A 15,978-nucleotide genomic window follows, 5' to 3' on the forward strand; every position below is an offset into this window, starting at 1 on the left:
TACAAATCAATAAATAAATCCCTTATTCCCCTTTCATATCTTTGGACTATATATTTTCCATATATATTTGGTGAAAAATATCTCATTCCCAGTCCTAATTCTCCTTATTATAATTTCTTTCATAGCAATGTGATAGAGTTTAATGACATTGTTTGGATTTGCTATTGAGATTTTCCTAAATGAGAGTGGTCATTTCCAGACTACCAAACCAAGACAATGGTAGGCTCTGTATTTTTTTTTTTTTTTTTTTTTTTTTTTTGAGGCTGAAGTGCAGTGGCACAATCCTGGCTCACTGCAACCTCCGCCTCCCGGGTTCAGGCTATTCTTGAGCCACAGCCTCCCGAGCAGCTGGGATTACAGGTGGCTGCCACCACGCCTGGCTAATTTTTGTATTTTTAGTAGAGACAGGATTTCACCATGTTGGCCAGGCTGGTCTCAAACTTCTGGCCTCAAATGGTCCGCCTGCTTCAGCCTCCCATAGTGCTGGGATTACAGGCGTGAGCCACTGCGGCTAGCCTCTGTTTTTTATTTAGTATTGCCCTTCCTCTACTGGTAGTTGAATTTTTTGTGGATATTAAAATTTGTCATCAATTCAGCCAGGCTTAAAGTTTTGTGCCTTCCATCCTGTTTAGACAATTGATGAGCTACATAAAACCGTTTAAAATCCATAATTTTATAAGCAATAAATAGGTAATTTTTTCTAACATATAGTCCGCCTCGCTATTAAATCACTCATCTTAGTGGAGATCAGTTGGGATCCTTTTCAACTGTTAAGACCTGTGGGAACAAAACTGTTACAGCTATGACCCTATTTGCACTGTTGGAAGTTCTTAGGGAGCCACAATATTTACAGGAAACTAATTCACACGAAACTCACTTGTACTGCATTGTTTCCTGCTATGATAAAGCAAATGGGTTATGTATATTATTGCTTTAATAGAATGATCAATGTACTTAGATTGTATAGTGTGAGAGAGCTTGGCCTTACATAGTCACAGTATGAAGAGACCGAATTTTTTTTTTTTTTAACTGAAAAAAAGACTTTTCTGCTGGGATTGTAATAATGTGGTAAGTATTCAGACTTACTATTTGCTATCTTTGAAACAAATATATTACAATAAACATTTAGAGAAGCTGACATTTTATATCCATAAGGCAAACACAAAATTTCCCAATTTGTATGAAAATTTGGGTGTTTTACCCTGTGGCTTTATTTTTTTTTTATTTTTGAGTCTGAGATATTTTTGTGTCCAAGAAAATGTTTAGATTAATTCACTTGCAGTCTTGAAGTTATCTTTGGTAGAAAAACATACTTATGTGTACGAAAAAAGCAATTTAGAAAGGAGATTTCATGAGCATCCTTGACAGTAGTGTACAAGTTTAATCGTCTTTCCTGTGACAGGAGGGTCTTCGTGTATTCAACCTAGAATTTCTCCTTTTACGGTTCTTAGTCCATTTCCTCTTGTCTTGTTCTTAATGGTGACAGAGAACATCTGCTATGTTCCTCTTCAAAACATATCTTCCTACTTGGGTTACTGTAAAGTGTACATACTTTGGGTCCTAACATATCTGCATTTGAGTCTGAACCTTATCACTTACTAACCTTAGGCCTTTGTTACCTCTCTGAGACTAAATTTCTTCTTTTGTGAAATGAGGCTGGTAATATCTCCATTGTAGTTTTAGCTAAAGTATCCAGTACCTAGTAAATGCTCAAAATACCATTATTTTGGCCTGGCACAGTGGCTCAGGCCTGTAATTCCAGCACTTTGGGAGGCCGAGGCAGGTCAATCACCTGAGGTCAGGAGTTCGAGACCAGCTTGGCCAACAAGGTGAAACTCCATCTCTACTAAAAATACAAAAAATTAGCCAGGTGTGGTGGCTCATGCCTGTAATCCTAGCTACTTGGGAGGCTGAAGCCGGAGAATCACTTGAACCCGGGAGGCAGAGGTTGCAGTGAGCTGAGATCCCACCATGGCACTCCAGCCTGGGTGACAAGAGCGAAACTCCATCTCAAAAACAAAAACAAAAACCAAGAAATTAGACAGCTGTGGTGGCAAGCTCCTGTAATTCCAGCTGCTCAGGAGGCTGAGGCAGGAGAATCGCTTGAACTCAGGAGGCGGAGTTTGGAGTGAGCCAAGATCACGCCACTGCCTGGGCAACAAAGCGAGACTCTGTCTCAAAACAAAAACAACAAAAAATCATTAGTTTTAAACCCTGCGAAAATATGTTGTCAGCTTTCCATTTTCCACAATAACATTCTTAAGTCTTTCTCACTATGTCCTGTTTTTCTAACCCACTAATCATGGTTCTGAATGAGACTTCAAATGATATGGTAGATGGAATACTACGTTCGTGATGAAAGCCCTTTCTGACTTGCATTCTGACTTAATGAATTTCTAGCTTTGTGACCTTGGACAGGTGACTTATCCTTGAACCTGCTTGCTCTTATGTAAAAGGGGAATAATAATTGTCATATCTTCTTTGTCTTCCTCTCTGGGTTGTGGTCAGAATAATATAAGAAAGTAATTTGTAATTTACAAATAAAGCAACTTGCAATCATAAGGTAACAGCAGTAAGTATCAGCAATTAAAATTTCATACACTAGCTGGATGCAGGGGCTCATGCCTATAATCCCAGCACTTGGGGAGGCTAAGGCAGGTGGATCACCTGAGGTCAGGAGTTCGAGACCTGCCTGGCCAACATGGTGAAACCCCATCTCTACTAAAGAAAAAAATACAAAAATTAGCTGAGCATGGTGGTGCGCTGCTGTAATCCCAGCTACTCGGGAGGCTGAAGCCAAAGAATCTCTTGAACCCGGGAGGTGGAGGTTGCAGTGAGCTGAGATTGTATCACTGCACTCTGGCCTGGGTGACAGAGTGAGACTCTGCTTCAAAAAATAATAATAATAATAATTAAAATTTCATATACTACAATAGGGTGAATGAAATTGTTCGTTATTTATATAACTTCTAACACTTAGCTTGCTATCTTCAGCTTTTCCCTTGTCTTATCTAATGGTTTATGAGGCATTTACTCTTTTTCCATTTCCATCTGCTCTTATGGTTGAAAGGCTAAAACTGACAACTTTCAGATGTATCACAGAGACATATCAAAAGAATTCCAACATGAAAGGTATTGGGTTCGTGTGCAGAAGTAGTGAATAAATAAGCAGGGTTGGGTGAGGTTAAGAGAGTGCCACATGATCTAAGTGGTAATAAACAGGTGAAGTGCCCAGGAGAGAGAGATGAGCAGAAGAGACCTCTCCAGTAGTAGACATCGAAGAGGAGGATTTTAGAATTCGTCTCCTAAGTCATTCACTGCCAAATTCCAACAGAACATCATGGACAAAACATATCTAAATGAGAAGGAAACTTTGAGACATTGAGGATTGATTGGAGTGGAAGTGACCTGGAAGCCTGCAGTGATCCCAGGCAGGAGAGGACAATGGCCATGTCTGCAGTGGTACAGTCTGAGGGGGAAGGTTGTGGACTCATATGTGGAGAACTGGGAGTGTGGCACTGGAGAAGACCAGTTGGAAAATTGATTGTCCTAGCTGTGAGAGCTGAACCATGAGGAATGTCTAAGAGCACTGAAACTGGGGAGAAAAGAAAATAGCGTGGACATGGTAATGCTTAAATGAATACTTACATATGATACTGGCTTAATATTTTAAATCTATTGAATATACTGTTCAAGTTCATAGAAGCAAGAAACTTCCCCCCATATTTGTACTGTATTAATCTTTTGGTTTCCTTGCCTCAATTCAGTTTTGTTTCATGTTTAATTATGGGGCTGAAAGTACATAAGTTTGAGTAGTCTAGAGTGGAATGTGGTTAAATATCCCTGCAGATTACTTTATGTGTTTCAGTATTCTAATAAAATCAGCCGCAGTGATCCATATGGGATTTGTAGATGCTGTTTTCCCGAGGCCCTTTTCTCTATGGCTGTCTGTGACCTTAGCCATTGAATCGCTTAATCGTTTTTGGCCTCCTAAGTCAGTGATTCTGAGCGGGCAGAGTGGTAATGTGATGTCATGTCTGGGGCATGAGCCTGCATCCTCGCCGCACAGGGGTCCCACCCTTCCTGGTCTAGGCAGCTCAATGCACAGTGCTTGGCGCATCGTGAGTGCTCAATAAATTCAGTCGCTTTTCCCGTCTCTCTTTGGATCTCAAATAGAAATATCCAAATTTGGGAATGCCACCAAAGCATTAGGTTCCCTAATTAAAGTCCATAGTAAAAGCTGAGGCAGATGTGTAGGAATGCAGTTCCAGACACTGTAGTTAATCTAGGAGAGATGATTGCACTGTATTTACGACAAGGCTTCCCATGCTCATGAATCATAATAAGAACTCTTACAGGATTAATGAGTTTTAACTTAATGAGTTTTAACTTAATGCAGAATTTTTAAACTATGTGTAATACTGGGACATTTCAAAGTGTTTGTCATGAAAAATGCCTGATGGAGGTACACATTTCGAGATATTCTGTGTTACACCTACATTGTTTGTTATCTTGTTGACATTTTCTGTTCCTTTTACAAAAAGGTCAGAAGGAAGGCCCTCCACATTTTCTGTAGATTGCTAGATAAGCAATCCATCAAGATAGAAAGGAACATTTTGATAGCCTTACACATTTATGTTTTTCAAAATAAAAAAATTCTTTAAATAAAACTTTCTTTCGTGCCCTTTCTCTGGTAGAGAGAAAAATTAGCCCCCTTTTCTTTCAGAGACATGCCTTGTGCGCTTTGCCCAGTTTTCCCCTAATGCTGGCATTTTGTAAAACTGTAGAACGAGATCTCAATTAGGATGTTGACATTCATACAATCCATTCATCGCAATTAGATTTCCCCAGTTTCGCATGTACTTATTTGTGTGTGTGTATGTGTGAGCATCAAGTTATATGCAACTTTATCACATGTAGGTTCATGTATTCACTACCAGAGGTATTATTATTTTTTAAGTTCCAGGGTGCATGTGCAGGATGTGCAGGTTTGTTACACAGGTAAATGTGTGCCATGGTGGTTTGCTGCATCTATCAACCCATCAGCTAGGTATTAATCCCAACATGCATTAGCTATTCTTCCTGATGCTCTCCCTCCCAACTCCAGTATTCTTTTAAGACTGTCAGTTGCTCAGGAGTTTGTGGCACATCCCATGATGACATACACTAAATGTGTCTTCTCTAAGTACACAAGAACTTTGCATGACTGTAGGAATGTGGGGAGAGGAATTCTGGCCCATGGTTCCTGTCTTTGGCTGTGCAGTTACTCTTTCACATTCCCTCATTATAAAGGTCTGGCTGGCCCTGGCAAAATCATAGGTGGGCTTGGCACACAGCAAACTGCTTGCCTGAAGTAACTTACACTTTTGTACTGCACTCAGAGTTCTGCCAACTTCAGAGGCCAGGAAAGAAAGAAAGGATTGGCCTGGGAGTGTTACACACCTGCTTTTCCTGAGGGCACATACAACAGGCATATTTGAGTACCTGCTTGCCCTTTGGGATATATTGAAACACATGCCTGTATCGTCCTGAAGTTGTGGATGAATACCTTCATCCCCTGGAAATTGCTTGTTTCACATAGATTTTAAATGTCCATGCGGGCAGATATTCATTAAGGAAACTGTCCTGTTAATTGTACTTTGGCTATCTGGCCCAGTCTCTAGAACAATTATAGTAGAACCATGTCATCTTGACACATTTAGGAAGATCCACATTTGAGAATGCCACTGTAATGTTTAGGTTCCCCAAATAAAAATTTCATATTACAACCATGTCTCTCTCTTTCCTTTCTCTCTCTCTCTCTTTCTCATTCTCTCTGTCTCTCTCTCTCTCTCTCACACACACACACACACACACACAGCAAAGCTGTGCTAAGATGCAAACACTAGGCAGATGGCCAAGTTGCCCCTCCAGGTTAAATGTCTCAGGCCTGCACTGTAGTCTGAGAAAAAATGGATTTGCAAACAGCTCAAACTGTGAATATTAACATTTAAGAATGGCCAAGGTCTATTGCATTTCACTAGTCACTCCTAGAATCTGAGTGTTTGTTTAGGTAACCAGAACACAGATGATGATAATAATGATTGATCATAGTAACTGAAGAGTAAAACACTATCAATGTGATCATTATGGGGTTCTTTTAGAGAATACATTTAGTATATTTGGACCCAAAGCCCTATTGGATCCTAAATCCCAGCTATGCTGTAGCATACAAAGAGCTGTTTTTCTTTTTCTTTTTTTTTTTTTGGACTAATGCTTTTTGACTATTGGCACTTCAAATATCTACTAATTACAAGTGATATTCTTTATTTTTGGTGGCAACTATTATCTTATTTAAACAAAATCATGCTTTTGAATCAGCTGTAGACATTTTTGACAATCTTGGAAGTACAGAAAAAGTTATATTTGAAAGAAAATAATTATAGAATATCAGCATATGCTGCTGTTGCTTCCATAGCAAACTCCTTTGGGCCTTACTCAACCAAAATAAATGTGGCCACATTGCTGCGGTAGGCATGGCTCTAGGCAAACGGAAGACTGCAATTCTGTTTCCTGTGTCCTGCTTTCTGTCCCTGAGGTCCAAGCAATGCCAGAACAGTGAATTTGAAAGTATTAAAATGTTGGTCTGTGTGGTCCTTGGTCTTCCCATCTATAAAGCTAGACTTGGTGTAGAGGTTATATAGTTAAATCCTCTTATATTCTACAGGTGACAAAATGAAAACCCAGAGCAATTGTGTCCAGTTCAAGACCATGCAACCTTGTTAGCTCTGACAAGAGCCAGGTTTCCTGACTTCTAGTCCATTGCTTATCCCTGTAGCAAGCCGCTTCCTCTTGCCTCACCCGATCTTCCTTGGATTTCCATTGGGAATGTTGACCACAGTTCTGATAAATCTCTTCCTTCAGGTCCTGTGTTAGTTTCTTCAGGGCTGTCGTAACAAAGTGCCACAAACTTGGGTGCCTTACCACAACAGAAATTTGCTCTTTCACAGACTGGAAACTGGGAGTCTGACATCATGGTGTTGGCAGGGCCGTGCACTCCCTGAAGGCTCTAGGGAAGAATCTGTTCCATCACTTTTCCTTCACTTCTGGTGCTGTTGGTAATCCTTGATGCTCCTTGGCTTTTATATGCATTGCTCCATTCTCTGTCTCGGTTGCCACATGGTGATAATAGCAGTTCCTGTGTGTCTGTGTCTCTTTTCCTCTTATAAGGACACCAGCCATATTTGATCAGGGCCCACCCCACTGACTTCATCTTACCTTGATTATATCTGCCAATACCTTATTTCCAAATAAGGTCACATTCATAGGGACAAGGTGGGTTAGGGCTTCACTATATCTTTTTAGGGGACACAATTCAACCCATAACAGTTCTTTATAACTTTAAACCTGTTAGAACCAGGCTGGTATTTGTAATGCATAATGAGAAACTGCAGTGAATTTCATTAAGTGTAAAGCATCATATCCAACATTTGTAGTTTGTTACAATAACACATTCAAAAGATTTATAGACTGTTTTTGGTGTGATTTTTGGATTAATTCCCTCTTTTGAAGACATTTGTTGGGTTTAGTTTATTTTAAGGAAGGAATGAATAGACCTGAAAACACCTAATTTTTATTTTCAATTTAGCCTGGAAGCTAGCAAAAGCTTTTGCAGAGAACTGAAACTGTGTCACAGAGCACCAGCACTGTATTTGTTATCATTTTGGCCTTCAGTTTTATTAATGCTTGTTTGATGTGTTAAGCCTCTAGCTAAGACAAAAAGACAGAACTTTAGGGTTTTTTTTTTTGTTTTAGCAGTAATAAAGTCTAGAATAAAATGTTTGCTCTATAATATTTAATGGTGTGTATTCGATTTTTAAACCAAAATTTAAAAGAAAGAAATCTCATTCTCATTCAGCACTGTCAAATGTATTCATTCCCCCAGACTTCACTGGTTGAATATAATAATTTGTGTGTATAAACAGTCTTCCTGACTGCATTCTCTTTAATATTCGTTTATCAATTTGGGAGGAAATTTCCAAATAACCTTTATTTGTACCTTAAAAAAATAGTTTTAAACGAAGTCATGGGAATGGATTGCTGTGTCTTTTACTGACTTTTATATATGTGATTCCAAACCTTCCTTTAAATTAATGTCTTTTAACTTCAAATACACCTCTTCCCATAAGGCTAGTCCCCATTTCCTATAATCTTACAGACCTAGGAGAACAATATTTTCCCTTCTGTCGTTTTGATAATTACGTCCTCTGTGCTCAGTGGTGGCCTATTAACTCCCATGAATACCATGGGCTTGCAAAATAGCCTCAAATTTCCATATATTGGAACTGTGAGAATTTTCTATAATGGTGCTTTAGCAATAATGATGGAGGTGCAGGCATTTCCTGAGGATTAATGACCAGCTGGGAGGAACCAGTGGCCCTTGGCTCTGCCTCCCAGCCAGCCATTAATTCTAAGGAAATGTCTTTTGCTGAGGTCGTTATTGCTATTATAAGCTTAAAATGGAAAAACATAATAGGCGTATGAGTTATTTTTATGGGTTGATGCAGTTTCCAATGGTATGTACTAATTTGAGAAAATGAATGTCTATACATACAAGAGTAAGTCAGATTGTTAGACTCATCCCTCAGTATTCCATATGTTTTGTGACTGATTTTACAGTTCTCTCTACCTTTCTCATTTATAAAAAAAAAAAAAGAAAGAAAGAAAGAAAATTTGATTCAGCAATTCCTAAAAGTGTTGTATTCAGTGACACCTTTGGAAACACCAGTTTCTGTTATCAACTTCAAATAATAGGTTTTATGTATGATCTAAAGGGAAAACAGGTTTTATGTATGTTTTTCAATCCTGTGACAATTTTTCTTTTAGAATGAAACGTTGCAAGAAATGAAAAATAAAAAAAACCACTCTGTAACGATTTTGCTGTGCTCCTTTGATTTTTCTCTGTTTTTGTTTAACAGGTTCCTTATATTTGTACCTTTACATATTGAATTCATGAGAGTTATGCACAGCCTAGTTATTCGACATTCCAGGGGTTTTAAAAAAATGTATATTAAATATTGCAGTAATGGTGAATGCTTTAACATAAAACCACAAAAAACCTCCTAAAAATAAAGCCAAAGAGTCAAAATCTCACTCCCTGTGCTTCTTTCTGATTCTTTTTAAAAGGCAGCCCTTCTTGTACAGTATTTCTACTTTTTATTCTAATCAACTGGCCTGTTGCATTATTTTTACGTAGATTGCTAACAAGGTTTTTGGAGAAACATTCTTAAAAGTCATAAAAGGGAAAATCTTGACAGTTCTGGAATATTGCCACCCTTGACCTTTTGGAGAAATGTAGACAGCATCTCCCAGGCATGACGCCTAGGGATCGTGTTTATCTGTCATCAGTTGGTGACTCCATGTTTATTGAGCACTGGCTATAAGCCAGACTTGGTGAGGGACTGAAACAATTACAAGACACAGTTCTGCACTGGAAGAAATAGGAATCAACCTAAGATTTCCTGTCCTGCTAGGTCATCAGGTTCCTGTCCCACTACTTTCCTTCCTCTACCAAATTCACTTATAGCCTCTAAGTAGTGTAACTATCAATAGCACCGCTTTCACTCCCCAAAGTGTCCTAATTTGGAGAGTAAGTTGTATGATCACCCTACCTACAGTCTGCCTGTTTTCCAGTGCACACTTTGTCTCTCCCCCGCTCTTGTTACATGTGTGTTCTGAGGCCACTTCCAGATTGTTCTTCCTCTGTCATTACTCCAGCATGTCATTGCTCTGCTCAGAAACTGCTAACTGGGTCTTCATTTGTGATTAAATAATACCATTTTTCTTATATACATGTAGCCGAAAGCTCTATTTCCAATATGGAAATAACCAAGAGTAAACATCCTATTCCATGAACAGGACAAACACTTACTTTCTCACCTTCACTTTTACCTGCAATTTCCTTCTCCCATTTTCAGCTGCTTAAAATCTTCTTTAATCTTCAAAGTCCAGTTTAGACAGCACCTTTTATGAATTAGCTCCTTACTGCCCTAGTCAGAAGTGGGCTGTCTCATCCCTGGAGGAGGGTAAACACGCATTGCAGATGCTTCTCAACTTGCCATGGGGTTATGTCCTGATACACTCATTGGAAATCGAAAATATCATCAGTCAAAAATGCATTTAGGCCGTGTACGGTGGCTTACTTTTGTAGTCCCAGTATTTTGGGAACCTGAGGTGGGAGGATTGCTTGAGCCCAGGAGTTTGAGACCAGCCTGGGCAATATAGTAACGCCCCATCTCTAAATATATATATATATATATATATATATATTAAAAATTAACCAGGTGTGTGGTGGCACACACCTATAGTCCCAGCTACTCGGGAGGCTGAGGTGGGAAAATGCTTGAGCCTGGCATCTCTAGGCTTCAGTGAGCCATGACTGTGCTACTGCACTCCAGCCTGGGCAACAGAGCAAGACTCTGTCTGAAAAGAAAAGAAAAGAAAAGAGAAAAGGAAAAAGGGTATTTAAGACATCTCACCTACTGAACATCCTAGCTTTGCCTAGCCTACCTTAAATATGCTCAGAACACTTACACTGCCTACAGTCTAAGCATATTTACATTAAATATGCTCGGAACACTTACACTGGCCTACAGTCATCTTACACAAAGCCTGTTTTATAAGAAAGTGTTGAATATCTCATGTAACTTACTGAATACTGTACTGAAAGTGAAAAACAGAATGGTTGTATGGGTATTTGAAGTACAATTTCTACTGAACGTGTATCACTTTCACACCATCGTAAAGCCAAAAAATTCCAGTCAGGTCATCATAGGTCGGGGACTGTCTGTATGAATGCCTTGCTTTCATTATAGCATTCTCCATTTTCTCTTGTACTGGTAATTTTTGAACAGTTATCTTTACCAGTTTTGTAAACTCCTTGAGAACAGTTTTGCATTTTCTTCAAAACCTAGGACTGTGGCATACAGTAACTGCTTAATACAATATTTGTTAAATGAGGAACAAAAAATACGTGGCTAGGCTACTCAGGTCATTCCCACAAAATGATTTCTTTAAACTGCGTAATTGGAAGTTTTTGTTTTTTCAAAAAAGTATGTCCACAGTATTATGTCATTAATTACTGTACCCTGAGGAATTACTGCTGCTGCTAATCTCTTGGATTCAGTACTTAGAGACATAAATATAAGTGACATTAGCACTGCTACTGTTCAATGAGATTACAAAATAGAAAGTAGACATAGAAGCAGATGTTGGAAAATATCCTCAAAGATAACAAAACGTAGAATATCTTACTAGGCCTGCTTCAGGGACATAGGCTAAGCTGAAGCTGCCACACATGGTGTTTGACTTCATGGCACACTTTTCTGCAGAACTGGAAAGAGATGTGTCTACTTTGGGGCATTTTCTTCAAAATTAAAAAAAAAAATGTGTCTATGATTGATTTTAAAAAAGAAAATTTAGGCCGGGTGCGGTGGCTCATGCCTGCCTGTAATCCCAGCACTTTGAGAGGCCAAGTCGGGTGGATCACGAGGTCTGGAGTTCGAGACCATCCTGGCCAACGTGGTGAAACCCCATCTCTATTGAAAATACAAAAAATGAGTGGGCATGGTGACACATGCCTGTGGTCCCAGCTACTTGGGAGGCTGAGGCAGGAGAATCGCTTGAACCTGGGAGGCGGAGGTTGCAGTGAGCCCAGATCATGCCACTGCACCTCCAGCCTGGCGACAGAGCAAGACTCCGTCTCAAAACAAAACAAAACAAAACAAAACAAAAAAAGGTAATTTAAAGAAACAATACATGCTGTTGTATTGGATGGATAAAACAGAGAGTTCCATGTGACAAAACCTGTATGTAAACATATTTCTTATTTTTTAATCATCGTTTTATGTATGTGGGTCACTATGGAACACTGAGTTCAGAAAATAAATTACTTTTCTTTTCAAAATATTGCATTGGTAGTTTCATCTCGTTTTAGGTAATATTGATTTATCCTAAATTGGTAAAAAAAAAACAAAAACTAGATACTATATATATTTAATTTAAGCACCTTGTAGTTCCATGGAAAACAAACTGATAAAATTTTAAGAGTAAATTGAGTAAATAAATATAGATTATACTTAAATTTTTTTCTCTCTATGAACTGGCTTTACAGATATACTTTAACATTTAATATACCAACATATTTTTCAAAAAAAAAAATCCGTTTTTGTGCAACATGTTTCTTTTTTTTTTTTTCTTGGAATGAAATTTCGCTCTTGTTGCCCAGGCTGGAACGCAATGGCCCGATCTCGGCTCACTGCAACCTCTGCCTCCCGGGTTCAAGCGATTCTCCTGCCTCAGCCTCCTGAGTATCTGGGATTACAGGCACCCGCCACCACGCCCGGCTAATTTTTGTATATTTAGTAGAGACAGGGTTTCACCATGTTGATCAGGCTGGTCTAGGTCTTCTGACCTCAGGTGATCCACCCGCCTCGGCCTCCCAAAGTGCCGGGATTACAGGCCTGAGCCACCACGCCCTGCTGTGCAACATGTTTCTAAGTGAACAGTATGACTTCAGAGAGTCATACTGTTTTAAGAGAGTTAACAAAAGAATAAGCATTGGATATACTTACCTTTTTTCAAATGTTATAACAAATTTACCAAAACGCACCATACACACACACACACACACACACATTCCACAACTTCAAACAACAGAAAATGGGATTCTGTCTGTCTCTGTGTCCCACAGTCAGTACCACCACCACTACTAGAGTTTGCTTTTATTATAGTATTATCAATTTTCTGCAAATAAGCCTAAATGTCTTAGGTAGTTCTACATTTTTATATTACACAGTAATTGAGGAAAAACTAAATATTTTTGAAAGTGCATTTAAAATACTACTTTAGAACAATTAATCTACTTGGGTGTACAAAATGAAAGCCAGTTGTTAGAAATCTCTTATACTACAAAAATTAAAAAAGTGTTAAGCATCAAGGATTAGACCTGGACTAGAAGCGTGGGTCACTTGGTGTGGATGACCATGCAACTCAAGAAGAGGAAGAGTGGATTTAGAATTCAAGATAGAGATGAAACACTCATGTACTTAGTGTGTGTGAAGTTTAGGAGAGGGAGCTGAGCTGATGGAGCCATGGGTCGCAGTAGCTGAAGCCATGGCTCGCAGTAGCTGAAGCCATGGCTGTGGCTAAAGATCCCAAGAGAATGTGGAAAATGAAACGTGATATAGAAAGTGGAGAAGAAAGGGAATATGGGGACCACTGCACACAAAGGAGATAATATAGGTTGTTAACTGCCAACGGCAGTATGTGGACCAGTGGTCTTTACTACATCCTTCCCCAGCTGTCCCACCGTCCACACGAACTTACGTATGCTTCCCTTGCTCTACCCCACCCATGCTCAGCTCATGGTAATTGGCATGGCTGTTTCATATCTACTAGGTCACTAGACTGAGCTTACCATTGGGATAACCAACAACAGCAGTGAACCTTAAATCCTGACAACACTATCAGCACTTAAGTAGAGCTGGGGAATGAAACTAGAATTCTTTTGGGGTCAGATAATTAACTCATATCTAGTAACACCCCATTTTGCCTCTGGAAAAGTTAAGGTTTTGTTGCGCAATTAGCTTTACAGAATGGAGCATTTCTGTTGGTTTACTAAAATTGTTAAGCCAAAATAGGGCACAAGTGCAAGTCCTGGCTCCAGAAGTTGGCTGTACCTTCCTTTCTGCAGTACAAGGTGAACATCTGTAAAGAAGAGTGCAATGTCCCGGGTGTGTTTAAACTCCCTGCCTTGGCTTTAAACTAAAACTGTTAAGCCAAAACAGGGCACAAGTGCAAGTCCTGGTTCCAGAAATTGGCTGCACCTTCCTTTCTGCAGTATGAGGTGAACATCTGTAAAGAAGAGTACAGTGTCCCTGGTGTGTTTACACTGACTGCCTTGTTTTCAAGGATCATTAGATTTCAAAGAAAAAAACATCACAACAATGTCCTTTGCATGGACCAGATGATGAGAAACTAAATTGTAATTTGGGATTCATTCGCAAGAAAAGGCCTGAATGGTTTTCCCATGGACAGGATCTTGGAGGTTAGGAATACCAAATCCTGTGCCCAGCTCAGTCTCACTGACTAGGGAACGTTGTCTTTAGACTATAGAAGTCACAACCCTCACCCCAAAACATGAAGTATTCAAACCTTTTGAAGGGTGTGATGTTTCCAGGTAATTTGGCTTGGCGCAGGAATTGCATTTATGCCCAACTTTGGCTAAGCGATTTTAGTAGTCCAACAAAAATGCTCTGTTCTGTAAAGCTAATTGCAAAACAATATCTTCACTTCTCCAGATGGAAAACGGGATATGAAAATCCACCAAAGGAAAGAAATATCATTTCCCGCACTGTGGCTCTGCAATCTTAGAATGGTTCCATGAATATTATGTATGTGCAGTAAACATTTATGACCTTATTTAGGTCCAAGCAGCATGAGGGATTTTGTGCTAGTAGTTGTTGATGAGCACTACAAATAGGAATCCTTTATATCTGAGGTATCCATAGTAACTAAGTAGGGCCCATTTCCATCGTGCTTATTTGCTTCCAACCTGCCAACCATGCTTAGACTCTGAGGGCTCCAGGATTCCTAATTCATAAAAAAACACCCCAGAGAGGTGGGTAAGTGCTTTTCAGAAAAAGCAAACTTAAGCAAGTGATTTTAAGAGATTTGAAGAGTGCTACACGGCAGCCAAGATGATAATTTTTGGCCCAAATATAAATTTAATTGAGTAGTGTTATAAAGACAAAATTACATAGCCAGAAACAGAATTATGAGCATTAGGAAAATAATAGTGTTGTCTTGCATCTCCTTGAAATCCCCTGTTATGTTACTCACTCCACTGTTGACTATTTTGCAGATAGCACACATTCACCTTGCATTTGGCAGGGAACACCAGCTTTGCTATGAATGCTCACAATTTTTGTAATACAGGGAAATATTTAACATACTAGGAAAAAAAGGTCTAAATTCATTAACATTAATATTGTAATGTTCATATAATCCTCTTTTCTTAGGACACACTCACTACAAATGATTTTATAGTGTTTCCATTTAACACACATAGTAGCTTTTCTTATGGATTGTATGGGCAGTGCCGTTGAACAGAAGCATAAAATTGTCAGTGGCCTATATTTTTTAGATTATTTAACTATGATTAGAAATATTTTGATCCATTTTTTCACTTCAGCTCTTTTTCATATTAGTGCACACTTGACCCTTGAACAATACAGGTTTGAGTTGGACGGGTCCACTTATATGTAGATTTCTTTCAGTAAAAGTTACACCGAGTGCTCCTGCCTCTCCTGCCTCTTCTTCCACCTCTTCTCCCTCTTCTGCCTCTGTTACCCCTGAAACAGCAAGACCAACCCCTCCTCATCCTCAGCCTCCTCAACATGAAGACAATAAAGATGAAAACCTTTATGATGATCCATTTCTACTTAATGAGTAGTGAACAAATTTTCTCTCTTGCTTTTCTTATTTTTTTTTTTGTAGTTTACATGTAGTTTGTAAGGATGCAGTATATAATAATATCACATACAAAATATTTGTTAATCGACTGTGTTATCAGTGAGGCTTGCAGTCAACAGTAGGCTATTAGTAGTTAAGTTTTGTGGAGTCAAAAGTTTTGCGTGGATTTTTGTTGGATTTCTGACTTCACAGGGAGTCAGTGCCCCAACCCCTGCATTGTTCAAGGGTCAATTGTATTTTTGTCTGATTTCATGAGGGTGAACTTTTTATACTATACTTTTACAGATAGAAATGAAAGTACTTAGTAATAATTGAACATATGTACAGTAAAAATATTATAGCTGTTGTTTTAAAATAATTGTATTAAATTGAAACCTAAGTTAGTCTTCAGGCTTTTTAAGGTTTTCAAATTTGAACTGGAATGTGATGCAGAATGCGCTAGAATAACATTTCTCCATTTCTCCA

The 15,978-nt window shown here is 38.9% G+C and overlaps 1 protein-coding gene across 3 annotated transcripts in view; it reads left to right on the forward strand.

Annotated features, from left to right (window-relative positions):
- The window catches only part of HMGA2 (high mobility group AT-hook 2), a 144,150-nt gene that overhangs the window by 27,861 nt on the left and 100,311 nt on the right, over nucleotides 1–15,978 (forward strand). The window contains exon 4 of one of the 3 annotated variants that reach the window (XM_063646470.1): nucleotides 3,335–10,833. The exons of the other annotated variants lie outside the window; for them this stretch is intronic. Within the exon in view, the coding sequence (XP_063502540.1) occupies nucleotides 3,335–3,385 (51 nt within the window). The 3' untranslated portion in view covers nucleotides 3,386–10,833. Of the gene's footprint in view, nucleotides 1–3,334; nucleotides 10,834–15,978 lie in introns of those variants that run through there. 3 annotated transcript variants of the gene reach the window in all.

This window comes from Pongo pygmaeus, chromosome 10 (assembly GCF_028885625.2).
Source record: "Pongo pygmaeus isolate AG05252 chromosome 10, NHGRI_mPonPyg2-v2.0_pri, whole genome shotgun sequence".
NCBI lineage: Eukaryota > Metazoa > Chordata > Mammalia > Primates > Hominidae > Pongo > Pongo pygmaeus.